The sequence below is a fragment of the Lynx canadensis genome, chromosome X (genome assembly GCF_007474595.2).
Source record: "Lynx canadensis isolate LIC74 chromosome X, mLynCan4.pri.v2, whole genome shotgun sequence".
Lineage (NCBI taxonomy): Eukaryota > Metazoa > Chordata > Mammalia > Carnivora > Felidae > Lynx > Lynx canadensis.
In genome coordinates this window covers 109,854,925-109,877,647 of record NC_044321.2, presented here as the reverse complement: position 1 = coordinate 109,877,647, position 22,723 = coordinate 109,854,925, and the positions used below count along the sequence as shown (strand labels likewise).

The window sequence follows — 22,723 nt, the reverse complement described above, 5'->3', positions numbered from 1 at the left end:
CTTCAGCTCAGGTCACGATCTCGCGGTCCGTGAGTTCGAGCCCCGCGTCGGGCTCTAGGCTGATGGCTCAGAGCCTGGAGCCTGTTTCCGATTCTGTGTCTCCCTCTCTCTCTGCCCCTCCCCCGTTCATGCTCTGTCTCTCTCTGTCTCAAAAATAAATAAACGATAAAAAAAAAAATTAAAAAAAAAAGAATCATGAGATCATGACCTGAGCCGAAGTTGGACGCTCAACTGACTGAGCCACCCAGGTGTCTCAGGGAAAACTGCTCTTAACAAGGTTACCAAAATTTGATGCCGCATCCCATAGAAATTTCCTGCTTTTCTTGGATCTCCCGGAAACCTCTGACCCAGCAGATCACTCCCTGTTTTGACACATTCGCTCCTACTAGTTTCTTTCGGTTCTCCTCCCACCACACTGACTGCTCCCCTCTGCTGCTTCCCCTTGGCCCCAACCTCTGAACATCGGCACGCTCCTGGACACTGTCCTCCACCCTTCTATCTACACCCTCTGCCTCGAGCATCTAAATACTGTCATTTACACACTGATCCACCTCAAAGTTTTCCTTGGGGTTCCCTTCTGAACTCCTCGCTTACATACACAACTGTTTCCGACATCTATCCACTTGGGAACTAGAGCGTATTACCCTAAGTGAAATAAGTCAGTCAGAGAAAGAGAAGTATCATATGATTTCACTCATATGTGGAATTGAAGAAACTAAACAGATGAACTGAGGGAAGGGACGGAAAAATAATATAAAAACAGAGAGGGAAGCAAACCATAAGAGACTCTTGAATACAGAGAACAAACTGAGGGCTGCTGGGGGGGATGGGGTAAATGGTTGAGGTGCCTTAAGGAGGGCACTTGTTGGGATGAGTCCTGGGTGTCATCTGTAAGCGACGAATCGCTGAGTTCTACTCCTGAAACCAACATCACACAAGGTATGTTAACTACCTTGAATTTAAATAAATAAATTTTATAAAACGAAAAAAAAAGAGCGAGAGCGATCCTGAACTCATGATCCTGAGGTCAAACCGTGAGCTGAGATCAAGAGTGAGACGCTTAACTGACTGAGCCACCCGGGCACCCCAAATGCATCCATTTCTATCCGTCTCCACTGCAACCACCTAAAGCAAGCCGCCATCTTTTCATGCTTCTTGTCTCCTTACTGATCTGTTTTCCTTCTTGCCTTCCTCCAGGGTATCCTGTCCATGACGGCTGAGGTGACCTTAGTTAAGTACAAAGTGGATCACCTTTAAAATCCTCCCATGGCCTACCAAGTCACTCACAACATAAAATCCAAACTCCCAACACGACCCATAAGACCCCATGTCACGTGGCTCCTGTCTACCTCTCCAGCGTGGTCTCGTGCCACACGCTCCGTCGCCCCCTGCGCTCTGGCCGCACTGATCTTTCTCCGTTCCTCACAGGCCTCCCCCACCCCCTCCATTTCCATGCCAACTCTTCCTAAAGCTGGCTCACCCCCCTTTATTCAGGCCCCTGCTCACATATCACTGCTTCAGAGAAGCCCCCCTCTGACCGCCTTGTCCAAAGTTGGTCCCCACTTTACCCCTATTTCAACACCCTGTATATTTCCTTCATGGCACTTATAAATTGCAAATGTTTTTTCCCTTTTTCGGGACGTGAGGTCCTGCCTTCCCCGCTAGATTATTAACTCTATGGGGGCAGGGACAGAGATAGTTTCATTCACTATTATATCATACATGTGTACCATAGCACCGTGTCTGACAAATTGCAATATCAATGAACGAGATCAATGTATCGTTATCCGGTAGACATTAAAGGAACGCACAGTGTCTATTTCTACAACCCCCCTCCCCCCATCAAATTCCCTAAAAATTTTGGCACCAAAGTGCTTTGGGACTCACCCCCACAGGTGTGTGACGGGCAGCCCAAGGGGACTGGGCCCGTATTGGAGGGCCAGGAAGAGACCCTGCCTTCCTTCCTTTGATAAATATTTATGTGGGCCTTCACACAGGAAATCTTTCAGAACTCCTGAAATTCCTACTGAAAGATTCATCCAGTTCACTTTGAAACCAGGTTAATATAAAATATACAAAGAATCAAATGTATACAGGCGACTGGGTTCCGTGCCAAATCTTACAAAACAGGAAGCGAGGGCGTAGAATCTGCGCATTTCACAAGCTCTCCTGTGCTACTCAGCATCAGCCAAGACTGGGAGCCGGGCGGCGTGCTTAAGAGCAGGGGCTTTGCTGGGGTTCCTGGGAGTTACCTCCTTCCCAGTCCCCATGCCTTGCTGCCCCCCATCTGCCCAGAGCTAATAGCACAGAGCCCGATGCGGGGTTAGAACTCACGAACTGCGAGATCATGCCCTGAGCCAAAGTCGGACGCTTAACCGACGGAGCCACCCGGTGCCCCTTCTGCTGTGTGATCTTAAGGCAAGCCCTTTCACCTGTTTGAGACTCTCCTCATCCATAAAATAAGACTGTTTACTCATTCAGTCAATCCCTGTTTACCGAATACTTGTTGCGTAAGGCACATACACAATTCACAAGGTCACTGTGGGGCCGGAGCAGGATGATGTGTTTGGCCTATGAACAATTTAAAGCATCAAGTTTTCAGTAATTCTAAGGCTTGACATTAAATATATATATATATACACACTATTTTTTAATATGAAATTTATTGTCAAATTGGTTTCCATACAACACCCAGTGCTCACCCCAACAGGTGCCCTCCTCAATACAGATATACACTATTAACAAGTACTTAAGAGACTTTATAATCCTGACGTTCATTAATTAATGTTCTGTGGTTTCTAGCATTCAGTCACTCATTCAACAAATACCTATTGACCTCTGGGCCAGCTCTGTTGCAGGTGCTAGGATGTGGGGGTACACACTTCAAAGTCTTGGCCCTCAAGGAGCGAACATTCTAGCACGGTCTACTACTGCCCTCACCCCACTCCTTGCTAGATTGTAAAGAACTTGACAACTGGGACTGTGGGAGCCTTTCCACACACACACACACACACACACACACACACACAGCCCAGAGCACAGCCTGAGGCACTCTTCCCAGAAGTCACTCTTTGATGGCCTGCTGTGGGTTTGGTGGCTTGCTTTCCCCCACCGCCCCCTTCACTGTGGCTAATTTACATTGGAATGTAAATCCTAAGCATTTACATATATTATTTCCTTTAATCCTCACAGCAACTCAATGGGGCTCACGCTATTTTAATCCTCATTTTGCAAATGAGCCGAAGAATGGAGGGGTTAAGAAATGTGACCAAGTTTCTGAAGCTAGTAAGTAATGGGAACCCAGGCCATAAAGAGCCTCATGCTTTTCCACCCAGACTGTGTCCATTTGGATGTTCCTACTGACAGCATTTTTTTTTTTAAGATTTTTTATTTTCACATCATCCCTACACCCAACGTGGGGCTCAAACTTACAACCCTGCAATCAAGAGTCACATGTTCTACGGACTGGCCCAGCCAGATGCCCCTGGCACCACTTTCAACTTGAGCATGGAAGGCAGCCTGGGTGGCTCCGTCGGCTAAACATCTGACTTGGGCTCAGGTCATGATCTCGCGACTCGTGGGTTCGGAGCCCTGCATCGGGCTCTGAGCTGATAGGGCAGAGAGCCTCCTTGGGATTCCGCCCCCCCCCCCCGCCCCTCCCCTGCTTGTGCTTTCTCTGTGTCTCTCAAAATAAATAAATAAACTTAAATGGTGCTTAAAAAGAACAGAGTCTTGGCCTTTGGCCCCAGGTGGCATTTTCTTGGTCTGCAGAGTCCTGGGGTGGCCCGATGTTCTAGCCTGAACACTGAACATCTGGTACAAAGCAAACTAATCCTCATGAATTTCTTCATTCTGCTGAGTCACCTGGGTTGAATCTAGCTCAGGTAAAAGAACTCAACCGAGCTGGGAGGATAGCAGCATAAGAAAATGGTCAAGACAGCTCAGAGCCCGGAGCCTCCTTCAGATTCTGTGTCTCCCTTTCTCTCTCAAAAATAAAAAAAAAAAAAGAAAAGAAAATGGTCAAGACAGTTCATGAGGCAACCAGAGCATGGGTTCCTTGAGACAAAGACGAAACAAATTCCGGCTCTGAAAATACTCAATAATAGAAATGAAGATCTTTTCAGCTGAAGAGCCTGGTTTGCACACTCCAGCCCTCTCAAGTTTATTCTCAAGATACAAAGAACAAACTTGAGTTTGATAGTGTGTTTCAAACAAAGGCAGAACCAGAGACATACTTTCACTTGCAACGAGGGCATTGATTAGACAACAAAGCTCCAGGGACCCCAGATGGTCTGCCCCTCAGCGTACAGACACGGGGCATATTTTCCCTTTTATCAGAAGTTACAAAAAAACAAACAGAGAAGCTTCTGTTTTGAAGGGACCTTGGGCCTTGCTCCCATCTTACAGGGAGCATTCCTGACTTCCCCAGCAGATCCCAGACCATCAGGCCAAGTAATACCACTGACGTCAACGTTCGGAGGAGAGTGTGGAGTTTGCAGTTATCGTCAGACTTGACAATAACTAGTTGTTATGTTTGGGAGGCGAGGATTTGCGCGAGCCGTGCTCTCACTAACTGCTGAAAGAGGGCTCTGCTGTGTGTACGCACAGGCATAGGTACAAACGCAGTTGGCCTAATTCTTCCTCTGAATCCGGTACATTCCTACTCAAACTCTAGAAGCGACAGAGTGGTTATTTTAACGGGAAACGTGTTTTCGACGTTAGGCTGGAACCCAGGGCCTGACTTAGGTTGGCTACGCTGAACAGGCCCTTTGTGCCCTGTGTGTGTAGTTCAGGGTAAAGGCGGCTTCTAGCAATTCCTCTCGGGCGTGGGACACTGGAACTACAGATAGGTATGGACTAGGGGGCTGTAAAAGAAAATTCGTCCAGAGTACAGAAGGCCAGAGGATGCAGACTTGGCCCCATGAAACTATCAAATATATGCTATTACCAGTATTTACCCTGAAAGGCAAATTTTGTAGCAGGTTGGGTTGTCTTGTAGCTGAAAGTATACTTCGGGCCAATTCTCCCTCAGCCTTTTACAAAGAAGGGAGTCTTGGGGGGCCTGGGTGGCGCAGTCGGTTAAGCGTCCGACTTCAGCTCAGGTCACGATCTCGCGGTCCGTGAGTTCGAGCCCCGCGTCGGGCTCTGGGCTGACGGCTCGGAGCCTGGAGCCTGTTTCCGATTCTGTGTCTCCCTCTCTCTCTGCCCCTCCCCCGTTCATGCTCTGTCTCTCTGTCTCAAAAATAAATAAACATTAAAAAAAATTAAAAAAAAAAAAAAAGAAGGGAGTCTTGGTTCTGGGGTAGGTACTTTACATCTCGTAGGCACTAATGAAATATTTGTCGGGAGAAAGGGTGACCGAAGAAGCGAAGGAGCCTTAAGGGGGTTTTAGTTCAGGGGGAGGGGTGGTGGCCAGGGAGCGGGAACCCAAGGGAAACCGATCAGGTTGGGGCCCAGCGTGCAAAGCACAAGCCACGGACCGCCGGGCTCTACAGTGGCTTTGAATTTTAATGTTTGGAGCAGATGGTTGGTATAGATGGCCCTTGGTTTTGCCCGGGAACCGGGCGTCACTGCGAGTTGCCAGCCTGTTTGGAGGATGGAGTTGGAACCCATAGGTATGCCACAGAGCTCCGTTTTACAGCCGGATTCTTTGGCGGCTTACAGTGAGGTGAATGCAGGACCCTGTGATTTTTTTAGGGCGCCGCCGAAATCATTTTTCTAGGATAAGTCCCGAGTCAACAGACTGGGGTCAATATTCGGGGCCAAGCCCATCTGGCTGGCTCCCTGGGTAACCCTGAATCATTAAGCTGTGACCCTCAGTGAAGCTTAGCAAGTTCACTTAGACTTAGGTCTACGGAACGTTCGAGCACAACGTCCCATCCCTCAGAAGCCCCACGTCTGGAGTGGGAGCAATGAGTCTTAGCACCCCATCTCATGCCCACTCCCTCCCAACTGCGACCAATCGGAAGCCATCCCCCGAGCGTCCGGAGGCGTTTCCTTACAGTGGGCTGAGCCGGCAGGCAAGTTGAAGGTCAATCCCGTGCTTCCGGCTGTCGGAGCAGAGCTGCAATCCTCCCACACCGCAGCTTCCTGAGGAGGGGGTAGGTATCGGTCCTGCTGGAGGAGGCTTAGGAAAGGCTCATACTTCCCGTCAGGCTGGGGCTCGGACGGCACGTGCCCGCCGGAGTAGGCGTGAGAGTAGCCAGGCTCCAAGGAGCTGGGGCTGGCCGGGGAAGGGTAAGGCCACGGCTCGCCGGACGGAACGGAGGGGCTCCCCGCCAGGGGCACCGGGTAGTGATCCATAGTCATGAGACCGGGCCCATGGGAGCTGCAGTCGGTGGCGCCGTATGCAAAAGATGCTCCGGGCTCTGGCTTTGTCCACTGAGAAGAGAAACGCCACCGATTCGGGGGCATGTCACCATCTGGGAAGGAAAGATTCGTAAGACATGTTAGGCGTTCATTGTTCGCGACGCGGAAGGACCTTCATTTTTTTCCTGGTTGGTACGTCCTCTTTTTCTGATCTGAAGAAAATGTAGAAAAAGTGAACGCACAAAGCCCAGCTTAACCATCATCACCACAGACCATCATCCGCCTTCTTTCTGGGATTTGTTTCCATCCAGGCCCGCGCGGCTTTCACATCACGTATGATTTTGAAGGCTGCTTTTGCATCATTAAACACATCCCAGATATCCTCCCATAGCGACGAACGGAGCCAACACCAGCCCTTTCAATAGCTGCCCAGTATTCCCTCCTGAGACACTAATAATGTGGCCAACAGACATGGTATTTGTGGGCAACTCAGTTATTTCCATCGTTTCAATGATCTCAATCGCACCCGTGGTGGAACATCTTTGTATATACATCTTTGCATCTATGACCAAAGAGCCCCTCCGGGAAACTTTTCTAGAAGTAGAATTGCTTGATTCAAGGTGATTTCTGTTTGGTTGTTGCCGGCTGGCTTTATTTTACAGCTGGTGGTTTGAATACACCAAACAGAAGGACCCCACAGAACTTTATGAAGGGTTTAACATTTGCCTGTGTAACTCACTCAAAGAAGTCGAGGCGTTGAAACCCCATTTTCTAGAGGGATCTGGGGCATGGGGATGTTAAGACTGGACCAAGTGAGCGGAGCAGATTAGCCAAGCAAAATGCTCAAGGTCAAGGGGTGACTCGGTGTCTTCTTGCAAAGTTCTTGCGGACCAGCTAACGCGAGGCCGGAGCCTCCTTCGGTCTCATAGACACTGTTCTAACTGTTCCTATGGTAGCAGCTGAATCTGAGTGTTCAAAAAGTCTAGGACGGCTCATGACACGGATGGATGTTTTCTCTATTCGCAACACCCACTCAGGCAAGAGGGGAGGAGGGAGAGAGGTCTGGCACTCATCTAGCCAAGATAATGAAGGGGGGCGTGGGCGTGAGACAAAGGAAGATGGGAGGGCTGGGGAGACTGTCTGGTCCCCTTCTCTCCTCCTCCCCGCCCCCCTGCACATGTGCCTCTCCCAGCTCTCCTGAATGTTCCACTTGCCTGGATTGTGTACAAGACAAAAACAGCTGAGTGGTCTGTGCAGTGACACTGGAGCCTCCCCCCTCCTCCCATCCTAGCTTTTCATGGAATATAGATAAGAGCAAAATAAGCCCTAAGTTACGCGGCACAGACATTCTACCCAACGTTTCGCACCACTCACCGTGAGCAACGGCCCGATGGTTGGCCTTTCAGCGAAACCAAGGGCAAGGGAACGTATTAAGATTTGTTCTTGGGGATGAACGCCACTTTTGGAAATTGATATCTGCGGACCAGCAGCGATGCAGGATCCCGCGTGGCACAAATAGAGAAAGATTAAGCTGACTTAGTATAATCGCTATGTGTGCTTGGTGTGGAATAAGGTATCGCATGGCCTGAGTACAAGTGAGAAACAATGTGTAGCATCTGACCTAGGCACTGAATGCTTGAAATGTGCAAGGCAGGGCCCCAGGGTCTTTGGAATATTTTGAGAGAGAGAGAGAGAGAGAGAGAGAGAGAGAAAGGGAGAGAATCTCAAGCAGTCCCCTCGCCCAGCGTGGAGCCCAATGAGGGGCTCGATCCCACGACTGAGATCATGACCTGAGCTGAAAGTAAAGAGTTGGACGCTCAACCAAGGGAGCTACCCGGGAGCAGGTCCGCTTGGTCACTGTGCTCAGTTTGGATGGCAGCGTGTGGGGAGGCACAGTGTCCCAAATCCCACATTCACAGCAGCCCCACAGTGGGCCTTGGGAGCCCAGGGAAAGCCGCCTTTCTAGAGCAGGCATGGGTGCTGGTGTCCCACGGAGTTGAGACCCTGAATTTTAATGAGCCACTCTTTCCAGCAGCCACAGCCCCCTACCCTGTGAACCGGGAAAGCATCCTGAGCCACAGTCCTGACTGACTCAAGGTTGCTGCTGCTGCTGCTAGAAGTGACCCTGGTGACAGTTTCTTACCCAAGGTCCCCCCCACCAGTTACCTCTAGAGATGAGAGAGGGAGCGCCAAGGAAGACTGCAGTTTTATGTAACCCCAAACTACATTCACAAGCAGAGACCAGTCAAGGGACATGTTGGTTCTGGGACACTTTTTAGCAGTAACCCTCATCTGCAATGTCTCCACTCACTCACTCACACTTGGTCTTCCCCACTAGCCAGGAAGCTTGGAGAACACAGAGATCAGGGCGCCCGGGGGGCTCAGTCGGTTAAACATCTGACTCTTGATTTTGGCGTAGGCCATGATCTCACAGTTCCCGGGATCAAGCCCCAAGCCTGCTTAAGAGTCTCTCTCCCTCTCTCTCTGCCCCCACCCCACTCATTGTCTCTGTCCCTCAAAATAAATAAATAAACATAAAAAAAAAAAAAAGAACACGGGAGCGCCTGGGTGGCTCAGTCAGTTGAGCCTCCGACTTCGGCTCAGGTCATGATCTCACAGTTCATGAGTTCGAGCCCCGCGTCGGACTCTGTGCTGACAGCTTGGAGCCTGGAGCCTGCTTCGGATTCTGTGTCTCTCCTTGTCTCTCTGCCTCTCCCCCACTCATGCTCTGTCTCTCTCTCTCTCTCTCTCAAGAATAAATAAACATCTAAAAAAAAAAGGAACACGGAAACCATTTCTCTTTTGTTCACCATCACACCCTCAAGGACTTGCATAGCACCTGGCTGTGGCTGTTGGTGATTATTACCGATTGTTATTGGGGGCTTACATTCACACGCCTCTTTCCTGGTTTGGAACTCTCCACGTAGATCCACCCAGGGGAAAGCACAATGGTAACGGCATGAGGCTGAGGAGAGAATTTTCAGAAGCCATTGCTCGTTGTGTATCCATTTCCAAGGAATACTACATCAGGGGTGGGCAGGAGCAACTGTGAATCCAGAACGGTTTTAAAGCAATTTTTTCTTAGTAGGGAGAGAGAAGGAGGAGAGGGGCAGAGGGAGAGAGACAGTCGTAAGTAGGCTCCGTGCTCAGTGCAGAGCCCGGCATGGGGCTCGGTCCCACGACCCCGGGGTCATGACCTGAGCTAAGATCAACAGTCGGACGCTCGACTGACAGAGCCGCCCGGGCAGCCCTGGAACAGTTTTGTTTATTGAGCACTTATTACGGGCCAGGCAGCTTGCTTAGCACTCTGTGTGCGTGATCTCATGTGACCCGCACAGCAAGCCGGATGCCACGATGGCGCTAAGCGGTCTGATTGCCAAACTCGTGCCCTAAGCAGCTATGTCTCCACAATATTCCAAAGAACAGAGGGAGCTGGGCGTTTTCACGAACTACTGGCGTTGGAAGGGTGGCAGGCGGGCATAATATCTCTGTGGGATTTGTATGCACCCTTTGATCCAGTCATTGCCCTTAGGGCGATTTGGGGATAAAATCAATGACGGGTGCAAAAATGTAGCTACAAAGATATGCAAAGTGATATTTACAATACGGTGAAAAATTGACAACAATCCAGTGTCCAAAAATTATAAGATTCCATAGATCTTTAAAAAGCATACTCCTTTGTTTTTGAGAGAAAGAGAGAGGACACAAGTGAGAGAGGGGCAGAAAGAGAGAAAGGGGCAGGGAGGGAGAGAGAGAGAGAAGTGGGGCTCACCCGGGGCTTGTGTTCACCCGGAGCAGGGCTCGAACTCACCAACTGTGAGATCATGACCTGAGCCAAAGTCAGATGATTAATGACTGAGTCACCCAGGCGCCCTAAAATGCATACGCTTGAGCCATTAAAATGATGTAGCAGAACATGTAACGGCATGGGAGAGAGAGATACGCGATTTATGTCCAAAATGACGATATGCTATAAAACGTAGCAGGGTGCATAGATGCTCATTTTGAAAAGACAACAGTACTTTTGTGATTAGAAAAAGTTCTTTTAAGTAAAAACTGGGGAAACCACGTGACTCAAAGAATTCGAGTCACAGTTGTAAAAGATTGATCCATAACTGCCAGATTTCCTTCTGTCCATCCTTTCGTCTCTTCCTCTTCCCCTTTCTGTCTCCGCCTTTATTTTTGAGAGACAGAGACAGCATGAGCAGGGGAGGGGCAGAGAGAGAGGGAGACACAGAATCCGAAGCAGGCTCCAGGCTCCAAGCTGTTGCACAGAGCCCGACGCGGGGCTGAACTCACGGACCGTGAGATCGTGACCCGAGCCGAAGTCGGACGCTCAACCGACTGAGCCACCCAGGCGCCCCTCTGTCTCCACCTTTAATACAAATCCTGCTTTCTGAAGAAGTTAAAACGAAGCACCCTCCCAGCACACACGTCTTGCACCACGAAAAGCCCAACCTCTGGCCCTGTCCGATCTGTACGCATGGACGCTCCCTTCTCTGCCTTCTTGGCTAGTGGCGCTGGTCTCTTATTCATTCTCCCCAGAAACAAAGAGGATATTGTTTGTATTAGCCGAGGTTGAAACAACACCAGGGACAGCTTACAGGACACGATTCTGCTACAGGCCTCTGAGGCGACCTGCTCAGTCCCACTCTCCGCCTTACGGTCGCCTCCCTGGGGTACCTAGTCTTTGGCGGGTTATCCAGAACCTTTTCCCTGGTGAAAATGAAAATGAAACACAGAACGTGGGCAGTATTTGCAAGTGGCTAAGAGCTCAGGATCTGTGTCAGATCAGCCTGGTTTCAAATAGACACTAGTGATCACGTGGCTCTCTGAGCCTCAGTTTCCTTCCCAGTGGATTATGGTGGAGGGGAGAGAGAAGAAGGTGGGATCTTTTGGGTCTGGCTCCCAGGGCCTTTGGGTGCTCAGGTATACATCCACTCACCTCTCAGCAGCCCCTGAGCAACATCGCCCAGCCTGGGGCTGGGACTGGGACGGGAAGAATACGGAGCGGGACGTGCCCCGGGACCATGTCTCCCGCCCCGGAAGTGGTTAAGTACTGAAGCTACTCCGGTTACCGACTCTGAAGCCCAGGAGTCCTTTTAAAAGGGGGATCATTCAAAAATAACTTCACCTTGCGTTTTCTGAAGTACGGCCAGTATAAAAATATACGTAGGTAAATTAAAACAAGTTTGATTTGGGAAAAGCAGCCAGGAAATTCGATGGCATTTCCTAGCCACGTGGGTCTCCGTGTTTGGGCTTTGCATACTTGGCTTGACAGAGCACCCTTAGAAAGCGGCCGGGTTGGTAGTGAGAGCCTGTGAATGGGCGCCTGTTCTGTCGGCCGTGGTTCAGCCAGGGCCGGGCAGCCTGGGCCTGGCCCGCAGGGGCTGAGACACTGCTAACGTCAGTCATGAAAGACCACTTTATGGATTTGCCACCACTTCCGAAGCTGCCTGTCTCTCACACAACACCTCTTGTGAGAACCACTGGGGGGCCGCCCTTTTTCCACAGGGCCTCCCCTGAGGCAGCAAAGCTGGTGAAACACTTGACTCCTCACAGCAAAGAGAGGCCTTGAGGAGGACGGGCCCTCCTTTGCTCAGTCAGCTGGGCCAACATTTGCCTAGCCCACCCCACGGTCTGTGTGGAAGACATCTTGACAGGCGAGGGCTCTGGGAGATTCTCACAGGGAAAACTCAACCGGGAAGGTAGTGGGGAAGATGGCTGCCTCTCTGGTTGACCTGGGAAGGTTGGTTTGGACAAGGAACAGGGCCACGTCCAAGTTCCCTTCACGCACAGGGGTGTCACAGAATAGAATGAAGTCAGAAGGCATAGGAAACCGTACAGCCGCCACAGAGGGCCCAGAAGTCCCTAGAAAACGTTCAGACTTCCGGGTGGGGCCTGCTGCTCTGTGGTCTTAATGCTTTGAACACAGGCCCTCATACCCACACAAAATAACACCTACATGGCACTATGTGCCAGTGGATATGCATTATGTCACTGACTCCTTCTATAGTTCAATAATACTCAATTGTAGAGATGAGGAAACCGAGGCACAGATAGAGGAAGTGATGTGACCGGAGATCACGTTGTTAATCAATGGTTGGAGCTGGCCTGGGCCCCAGGCTATCCGGTTCTAAAGCCATACATCACATGGTGTTCACTCTCTTGAGTGGCGCCTTCTATGGCGGACATCAGTAGCCTATGATCCAAATCACAATTTCATTCATTCAAGAGATATTGTGTCAGGCATTGGGCTAGCTACTTGGGAAGCAGCAATTAACACAGAGTCCTTGCTGCCACGGAATTCAGAGTCTAGAGGATGGGAGGAGACAAGAAAGAAAAGATATAATAAAAATAAAATATAAAAAATAAAATAAGATAGTGTAAAATGACAGAGGTTGACAGGTTGGGGGAGGGGGGCTTCTATTTTTTAAAGAGATTGTGCAGAGAAGGCCTGGACGAAGAGGTGACATTCCAGGGGAGACCTGAATGAAGAAAAGGGGAAGTCAGGCAGTTATCTGGGGAAAGAGCATTTCAGGGAGAGGGGAAAGGAAGTGCAAAGGGCCCGAGGCGGGATTGTACTTGGCACATCCTACAAATAGTGAGGAGGCTAGATTGGATTGAGTGAAGCAGGAGGTGGGAGGAGATGAAATCAGGAAGAGAGTGGGGCCCCATTCAAGACTTTGGGTTTGATTCCAAGACACAGGAAGCTACTAGAAGCTTCTGAACAGAAGAGAGATAGGAGGAGATTGTCGTTTTAGTGATACCATTCTGATGGCTACTTTCAGAACAGACTGAAGGGGAGCAATGGTGGAAGCAGGGAGAGCAATCGGGAAGCCAAAATCCAGGGTGAGATGATGGCATCATAGCAGCAGAGGTGGGGAGAAGTGGTCAGAACTTGGATATATACTGTTTTTCATGTTTATTTATTTTGGGAGAAAGAGCACGTACATATGTGCACATGAGCGGGAGACAGGCAGAGAGAGAGAGAGAGAGAGAGAGAGAGGGAGAGAGGATCCCAAGAAATCTCTGCACCCCCAGTTCAGAGCCCAACATGGGGCTCGATCCCACGGAACTGTGAGATCGTGACCTGAGCCGAAATCAAGAGTCTGACACTCAACTGACTGAGCCACCCAGGCACCCCAGAACTTGGATATATTTTGAAGGTAAAACTGACAGAATTTGGGGGCACCTGGGTGGCTCAGTAAAATAAGCATCTGACTTTAGCTCAGGTCATGATCTCGCCGTTTGTGGGTTCAAGCCCCGCGTCGGGCTCTGTGCTGACAGCTCGGAGCCTGGAGCCTGCTTCCGATTCTGTGTCTCTCCCTCTCTCTCTGCCCCTCCCCTACCGGTACACATTCTCTCTCTCTCTCTCAAAAATAAATAAACCTCTTTTTTTTTTTTTAAAGGAGTAGTAACCAGAGAGGAAGGAGGAAAACCAAGAGAGTGTGATGTTACGGAATCCAAATGAAGGAGGTTTTTTCTAATTATTTTTTATTTTAGAGAGCTCGAGCGGGGGAAGGGGCAGAGGGAGGGAATCTTTTTTTTTTTTTTAGACGTTTATTTATTTATTTTGAGAGAGAGCTCAAGCGGGGGAGGGGCCGAGAGAGAGGGAGACGCAGAATCCGAAGCGGGCTGTGAGATCCTGACCTGAGAGCTGAAAATAAGAGTTGGATGCTCAACTGACTGAGCCACCTGGGTGCCCTGTGAAAGAGGGGGCAACCAAGTGCCGCGGATGACTGGTCACACTCATTCCTGGTCCGCCTCTAAGTACTCATCACACTGTTGGACGGCACTCCCCACTCCCCGCCCCCTGCCCTTCGCGCCCACGGCAACAGCAAACTTTACATCCTGCCCTTTGGTGTCCCGGGACTGGGGGAAAATCACGGTCGCCTGGCTGGACAAATAACTTCTAGGAAAGCACTAAATGCTGCAAAGGTGAACACATCAGATATACACCACGTCCGCGTCCAGGCCCAAAGAGCAAAGCCAGAGTGATGGATTCTGCAAACAGGGGACATCTTCCCCCGCAGGCAGAGGCCCCACTTGGCAGCTTTGCACAAAACAAGCAACCAAGGCCCAAGGGGGGGCCGGGCATTCGATGTGGGTGCTGGGCAAGTACAGTAGAGAGTTCCTCCCCCTCCCCCAATAGAGAGTTTTTAAAATCAACCAGGCCCTGGTCCACTGCACATTTCAGAATGGTGTTTGGAGGGGGGGCGCCTGGGTGCCTCGGTCGGTTAAGCGTCTGACTTCGGCTCAGGTCACGATCTCGCAGTTCATGGGTTCAATCGAGCCCCACGTCGGGCTCCGTGCTCCCCCTTTCTCTGCCCACCTCCCCTCCCCCACTCACACTGGGTCTGTCTCTCTCTCTCAAAAAGAAACAAAAAGAAACAGGGGCGCCTGCTGTGGCTCAGTCGGCTCGAACTCACGAACCGCGAGATCACGACCCGAGCTGAGGTCGGACGGTCAACCGACTGAGCCACCCAGGTGTCCCGATTTTGACAAGAAACTTCTAAGAAACGGGTGCGGCTTCTCATTTACAGTGTGACTCGCCTGCAGCAAATACACGCGTGTGAGCACAAAGGCATCGCAGGACCGGTCTTTCCGTGACAGCCTTGATAGAAACTTCCAGCTTCCTCCCACCCAGCCTGCTCACCGTTCCTCAGGATCACATCTGCACTCTGGCTCGAGGGGCTCAGTCGTTGGGGCCTCTTGACACTGCTCAGAGCCCTGGAGAAGTGTTCATCCACTACGCTGCCGATGTCCCCTTGGAAATAGGTGAAAAGGACGCACTGAGAATTCCACTCAGTCTTTATGGGTCTCTGCAGCTGGATAGCGGTCTTCCCCGTTTCTTCCATCGTGAGGGACGCAGATGACAGCTGCAGATCGAACACAAAACGTCACTGGCACCATTTTTCCGAGCGGCTCGGCTGTCGTTTGGATGAGGGGCCCCTGGGGGACAAGCACCCCAAAGGCTCTCACGATGCTTCCGGGGAACCCCGAGCCCCTGAGCGGCGCCCGGGAGCTCGTCCACCCCGCGTGATCAACGTTCAGGGACCAAGACAAGAGTCTACAAAGCGCCGAAGGGGTCCTCAAGAGCCTCAGATGAGAACGATCTGGCAACTCCACTACAAGAACAGCAGGGAGTTAAAAAAAAAAAAAAAAAAAAAAATGGCCACTGAGGCCCAAACCGTAACTTGCCTCCTGGGTTAGTGCCTTCCTCCTGCAAAACAAAGGAGCCAACACTGACCCGGAACTGCATGTGGATCCCCCTCCCCGGACAGCTTGACTAAGCAATCCAGTGGGTATTCGAAGATTCCGCTTTTCGTAACAAGCATTGCTTTCCGCCTTGACCGCTTTCGTGCAAGGGAATGAGACACATCTAATTCTCCCCACGCCCTGATGCTGTTGATCCTTGCACCCACCCCCCACCCACCCCGTGCTGGACACGAGCCCCTAAAAACAGCACCGGTCCTAAGGCCTCCGGACACATAAATTCTGAACCAAATACACATCTCAAGAACGAACATGCTTTACACTAATATATATGGCAACGTTGGTGAAAAGCTTTTGAAAGATTGCCAGGATGTCAACCCCGTTGGCCGCCAGATGCTCCACACCTAGAACAATGCCCGGGACGCCGTAGAAGCTCGATAGGCCTTTGCTGAATTGCCTTAAACTTGGCTTCCATCATTGTATCCTAACCGTGAGCTCCTTTGGAGCAGAGACCGTCCTCTCGCACCAAAGCCAGGACTGGGCACTTTTATTCATTCTTGTGAATATGATGGAAATGATTACAGTTCAATAGCTATGTTCTGTGTTCTTCTCTAGTCACTAAACAATGGCCGAGTGCCTGAATGCCATGTCATGCAGAGAAAGCACAACGCAAGGCAATCATACCAATTAGGAGTCAGAAGACCTGGGGTTTTCCTCAGCTGTGTGATTTGGGGGGAGGCACATAGCCTCTCTGGGATGCAGATTCCTCTTGGGTAAAATTAAGAGGCTGGAGACGATGAATTTTGCAGCCCATTCTTTTAGGTTCCTAGTGTCAGTCGATTGTGAGGAGCAGGGGACCCTCCCAAAAAGTTCTCCTTTCCGACTCATTCTGGCCCCAGTCATAACTGGGCTCTGCCGTCATGAAGCCTTCCTAACAACACAGCTTTCAATTGAGCACATCGTTCTGTTTCGCCCTGGTGGACAGCCACGCTAAGTAAGCATCACCAGGCCCGACCTGAAAAATGAATCCTTTGTATCCTTGTTCCAAAAAAAAAAAAAAAAAAAAAAAAAAAAAAAAACCACGCCAACAACCACTCTGAAACAGTGTTCGGCAGTTTCTTATAAAGTTGAACATATGCTTGCTATATATATGACCCAGCAATCCTACTTCTAGACACATAGAGCCAGGAGAAATGAAAACATATGTCCGTACAAAGACTTGTATAGGATATTCATAGCGGCTTTATTTATAATAGCCAAAAAGTGGAAATGAGCCAAATGCCCATCACCAGGATTATAAATAAACTAGCTGTGACGCTATCGTATAACGGAATGTCATTCAACAATGAAAAAGGAAAAAACTACCCATCCACACAACAGCATGGAGAATCACAAAAATACTATGTTGGGTGAAAAAAAAAAAAAAAAACAACCCAGACACAAAAGACCACATATTATATGATTCCACTTACACGAGACTGGCAGAAATAACCTGTGGGGGTAGAAATCAGAAGAGTGGCTGGCTGTAGGGTGGAAATCGGGAAGGGGCATGAGGAACTCTCACGGGTGTTCGAAAGGTCCTACATCTTGAGGGTGAATGTCCTATGTGGGTGTACACGTTTGTCAAAATCCATCAGATGGTACGCTTAAGATCTGCGCATTTCACTAAAGGTAAATTATTCCTCGATTAAAAAAAAAGCACATGCGGGGCGCCTGGGTGGCTCAGTCGGTTAAGCGTCCTGACTTTTCGGCTCGGGTCATGATCTCACGGTCCATGAGTTCGAGCCTCGCGTCGGGCTCTGTGCCGACAGCTCAGAGCCCGGAGCCTGCTTTGGATTCTGTGTCTCCCTCTCTCTCTGCCCCTCCCCCGCTCATGCTGTCTCTTTCTGTCTCAAAAATAAATAAACATTAAAAAAAAACTTTTTTTAAAGCACGTGCTATATCCAGATACTCAGCATTGCAGAAATAAAACAAAGGTGTTATCCTTGAGCACATGATGAGTTTGGGATGCTGACTACGAATAGCCCACTGTTGACCGGAAGTCTTACTGGTAACGTAAACAGTCACTTAACGCATATTTTGTATATGTATTATGAGCTGCATTCTTACAGTAAAGTCAGAGAAAAGAAACGTAAAGAAAATCGTAAGGAAGAGAAAATACATTTAAAGTGCTGCACTGTAAAAAAAAAAAAAAAAAAAAAAAAAAAAAAAAAAAAGACTGCATAAGTGGACCCGCGCAGTTCAAACCCTTGTAGTTCAAAAGTCAAGTGTACTGTATAATATCACTAGTGTGCGTAATTTTAAAAAGCCAAACTCGGGGCGCCTGGGTGGCGCAGTCGGTTAAGCGTCCGACTTCAGCCAGGTCACGATCTCGCGGTCCGTGAGTTCGAGCCCCGCGTCGGGCTCTGGGCTGATGGCTCGGAGCCTGGAGCCTGTTTCCGATTCTGTGTCTCCCTCTCTCTCTGCCCCTCCCCCGTTCATGCTCTGTCTCTCTCTGTCCCAAAAATAAATAAACGTTGAAAAAAAAAAAAAAAAAAAAAAAAAAAAAAGCCAAACTCATAGAAACAGAGATTAAAGTGATGATTACAAGCGGCTGGGGGGCGGGAGGGAACCGGGCAAGTCTTGTTTAGGATACAAAGTTATAAGGAGTAAATAAACCCCGAAGGAAGACCTAAGACCGTACAGAGAACGCACACACAACCCTATCGCAGTATAATCCTCCGATTTGCAGAGACTAGAACTAAACTATTCCAGCTGCCAAATAGAAAGTAACTATGTGAGGTTACGCATGATCACTAGAGGGGCCATCCTATGACAATGTATACATTTATCAAATTAACACGGAACACCTTAAATGGACACAGTTGTATGAAAACACAGCAAAAGAAAAGAAGAAAGGAAAGCAAAGCTGTTACGAAGGATAAGGTCATGATAAATGTTGGGAGGCAGCACTTTTTCTAAAGCCGCGGATTCCGAAATGCCTCCTCGGTGCCTGAAGCTATATGGATATTCTCTCCAGTCTTTACAGCCCTCGGCGCAGGTATTATTACCCCATTTTGCAGATGAGGAATATGGGGGCCCAGAAGGGGAAATGAACTACCCGGGCGGCCCAGCTAGGCGTGTGGCAGGCAGAGCTGGGATTTGAACCCTCTCTAGCTTCAGTGTCTGTCCTTTCCCCACCGTCCCTTACCTGGTGGGACTAACAGTCCCCTTCTATGAGCCTCCGTCCGCCCCAGTCTACCAAACGTAAAGGCTTGGCTTCTGATATCTAGGGAACCTGGAGCCAGGCCCTAAAGCAGCCACCTGGTTTCCTTTGGGGGATACAGGCAGAACATCTGTGCACCCCTTCCAGGCGCCTCCGTAAAGCCGCTACTTGCGAGGGCTGCTTCGCACCTTTGCAGGACGCACGGCTTTACCCCTGGAAACGCCAGTGGCCACTGATCTCAGCTCAGGCTTGACACAGCTTGCAAATCTGTCTTTGCGGAGTCTCCCTGAAACCACAGCCGGCTGGACCCTTGGGGACATCAGGGCCCTGGAGCACGGCCCTCGTCTCCTCGGGTAAAGAGCACAGAGACCAGAGGCCGCTGGCCACAGCCAGGAAAGGTTAGAGAGAGAGCCAGAGGCAACGCCTCATCCCCATCACCTTGGAAGGATCAGACCTTACGCAAGTGGGATCTTGAACAAGCCACAACTGCTACCTCTGCCCTATCTCGTCCTCCCCAAACACACGGACGCACGTCCCCAAGGGAAACCATGGGTTACGTCTCTGCATCTAGCTCAAGGGCAAGCGTCCGGACGGAACCCACACCTCGGTGGGAAGGTTCGTAGCCCCCTCGGAGGGCTATGAAATTCAGAGAAATGTTACCATCTACAGCCTTTGCAAAGCTGCATCTCACGGCACCTCGGGAGGAACACGGGCAGTTCCATCCCCAAATGACTCCAGGAGTGAACTGGGGTCTGGCTGAAGAGAAGGGGATACTGCAAAGCTGGAACCCAGGGAAGAGCAGCGAGGCGGAGAGAGGGTGGGACCTTCCGGGAGACGGCCCGGTCCCAGTCCCCGGCTTGTAGCAAAAGCCTCTTGCAGACAAAACCCTAAGGTCAAGCTTTGCCAGCTGTGCGGCTAGAATAGCATAATCACAAAAGTACCCTGGTCGCTTGCGATGTCCCCAGCACGGAAACGCCAAAGGCGCCAAGCGCTCCAACTCGACCTCAAAATAATGGCCAAACTTCTGCACAAATACTCCAACACGGACTCCAATGCCAGCAGTCTGCCTGCAGGGACGCGGTTCCCACCCGTCTGCAGAATGGTACCAGGCACCTCGGGTGGGGGGGTGGGGTGTCGTGTCAGAGAGGTCGCCACTTGGCACGAAAGCCCCAAAGGGACCAGATCGTCTATCAGTGAGCAAAGCGTGGGATGCTCACCGCTTCCCCGCCCCGATTCCTTCACAGTTGAATTTCCATCACTCCTTGCCACCCCCCCCTGCCCCCCCAAAGTCACCAGCTTCTCTTACCTTAACTCCTGACCATCAAACTGAGACAGCAAGATCCCAGGGCTGGGCAAAAAGGTGCGTAGGGGTGGTCAGAGTCGCCTGGCCCACTTTGGAGCAGCTCAGGGCTTGCGGAAGCAGGGGCTGGGGATTTTGTACCCTCCCCTCGCTACCTTCTACCCCTCCAGCCCGGGCTATAAGAGGCATTTCCTGCTGGCTATCTATTAAGAATGCAGAAAATGCACTCCGACAAGTCCTTCGGGTTGGGCACCTGCAGGAATGAGGAACAGAGGGAGCTCTTTTTTATTTCTTTCTTTTTGCATTAAAAAAAAAGCACTTAGTGATATTGTCTCTTAAAGGAGGCGGCCAGTTGTTTGCCGGAAACCACACACAGAGTCACCGGGCGTCTAGAACATCAGTCACCTTCACTCTCAGGGACAGGGAAAGTGTGTTCGGCCCATCCCAGCGTTCTCCCTCTCTCTCCCCGAGGGAAGAAGAGGGGAGCCCACACCCCGAGAATTCCGGACGTGTCACGGGCTTCCGTGGGCCCCAGAGGGAGACCACATCTCCGCCGTCATGGAAGGAATACGCACCCAGCCTACGTGCCGGGGTGTTCACAGACACGTGTGCGGCGTGTGTATGTCAGACGGCAGTCAGTGCCGCAAAGAGCAGTGAGCCGGGAAAAGGAAGCAGGGAAGGGGGACGTACGGGACCACGGAGACAGGATTCTCCGACAAAGTGACATTGGAGCAGAACCCTGAGGGGGCACACCGTGTGCATTTCCGCTTTCCCTGATATCCGAGGGAAACCAAAGGCAGAAGGGGGGACTCGTGCTTGGTCTGTTCGCAGAAGGGCGAGGAGGCCAGTGGGGCTGGAGAGGAGGGAGGCGAGGGAGACGGGGCCAGATCAGAGGGCCCCACGGGCCACGCTTAGGCTTTGACTTTTGCGCCAAGTGAAAAGGAAACCCACTGGAGGGTTTGGAGAAAAACACATCAACGACTCCCGCAAGTTCTACCTTCAAAATGCATCGCTTTCCCACCACCTCCCCCAGGCTCGCCCAGGTCTGAGCGCCCACCCTTTCTCCTCAGCACCGCCCCAGAGCCTAACGGGGCTCCTTCCTTCCACCCGTGGCCCTTCTTGGTCCAAACACCTCAAGACAGCACCAGGGATCATTTTAGACCATGCGTAGAATCGAGTCACTCCTTGTTTGGAAGCTTCTACTGGCTTCTCTTCCCACGTCCCGGTGACAAGGGCCCAAGGGAAGGAACTGCCCCCAACCCCTGTTCTCGGCCGCTCTCCCCACCCTCCCCTCCCTTAAGCTCCAGCCCTGCAGGGTTCCCGGCCTTTCCTTGAATGGGGTCAACATCCTCTCCCTGGGATGCCCATCCCCCACACGCCCTCGGGACTTGCCCTCTTGTTACCTCTCCGTTCAATCACGTTGTTACTGTTTATTTTTATTTTTATTTTTTACGTTGAGAGAGACAGAGAGAGCACAAGTATGGGAGGGGCGGAGAGAGAGGGAGAGAGAATCTTAAGCAGGCTCGGCACTGTCACACACCGTGAGATCAGGACCCGAGCCAAAATCAAGAGTCTGGGGTTTGACCAACTGAGCCACCCAGGCGCCCCCACTCGGTCACTTTGAGAAGGCTTCTGGAAGTGCCCTATCCCACGCCAGCAACGTCCCATATTCTCTGTCCTGTTAGCCCATTTCTCAGTTCTTCATAGCACTTTTTGCTGCTCGACGTCATGTTGCATATTTATTTGTTTACAGTCTGCCTCCCCTTCTAAAATAATGCCCGGTATACAGTAGGGGCTCGGTGAATATGTGCCGGATGAAGGAATGAGTGGCAGGGGAGAGACAAATGATTCAACTATGCACCAAATGAACGCACATCTGCAATGGTAATAAGCCAATGTCGGGGCACAGAAGCGCCACCGATAAGCAGCTCTGACTTCATCAGGGAACACTGTCTTCCCTGGGGAACTGACGCCGGACCTGAGATCTGACAGGCTGAGAAACGGCAAACCACCCAAAGCGGGGCTGAGGGGAGTTGGGGGGTGGTCATAGCTAGTGCAAAGGCCCTGTGGTGGGAGCGGCCTGGCAAATAGAGGGAAAGGGGAAAGGGCAGCAGCGTTCGCAATGGAGACAGTGGGGGGAGCACCAGGTGCCAGATGAGATAGTTTGCATTTTTTCCTAGGAATAAAAAGAAGCTATTAAAGGATTTGGTGGAGGTCTGTGTGGAAGGGTGTGGGGGGCGTGGGGGGGGAAGTGACCCCATCAGATGTGTGCTGAAGCCATCCGTCTGGCTGCGATGTAGAGAAAGCGTTGCAGGATCAAGGCGACACGGACGGACCGACCGGTCAGAGCGCTGCTCAAGTAGTCTGGGGGAGGTGTGGTGATAGCTGCATCTGGGGGTTGGGGGGGAAGGAGGTGGATGTAGAGAGAAGTGAATGGATTCAAGACGTATTGAGAAAATAAAATAGATTTGGTGCTGAATTAGATCCAGAGGGGGAAGGGGACCAAAGACAACTGCTGGGTCTGGCTAGTGCATCACTTGATCGATCGGTGTGCCTCTCGCTGAGCTATGAAACATTGCAAGAGTGTCTTCTTTGGGAGAGAAAAGAAAGATTGCTGTTTGAACGTGTTGATTTGGAGGAGTCTTTGAGCCGTCCGAGAAGACACGACACTGGTCAGTGAGGAGAGAGGT

At 50.8% G+C, this 22,723-nt stretch overlaps 1 protein-coding gene across 1 annotated transcript; it reads right to left on the bottom strand.

Annotated features, from left to right (window-relative positions):
- Nucleotides 1–5,347: 5,347 nt before the first annotated feature.
- Nucleotides 5,348–20,211, bottom strand: VGLL1 (vestigial like family member 1). Its single transcript, XM_030306268.1, has 3 exons — nucleotides 20,040–20,211; nucleotides 14,969–15,191; nucleotides 5,348–6,422 (listed from the first exon to the last, which is right to left on the bottom strand). The coding sequence occupies exons 2-3, from the start codon at nucleotides 15,168–15,170 to the stop codon at nucleotides 5,920–5,922; spliced, it is 705 nt and encodes a 234-aa protein (XP_030162128.1). The 5' UTR covers nucleotides 15,171–15,191; nucleotides 20,040–20,211; the 3' UTR covers nucleotides 5,348–5,919.
- Between the last annotated feature and the right edge of the window lie 2,512 nt (nucleotides 20,212–22,723).

Coding starts and splice junctions, on each gene's coding strand:
- VGLL1 (XM_030306268.1), bottom strand. CDS start 15,170: ATGGAAGAAACGGGGAAGACCGCTATCCAGCTGCAGAGACCCATAAAG. Junction 6,423..14,968: donor AGATGTGATCCTGAGGAACG/GTGAGCAGGCTG, acceptor TTTCCTTCCCAG/ATGGTGACATGCCCCCGAAT.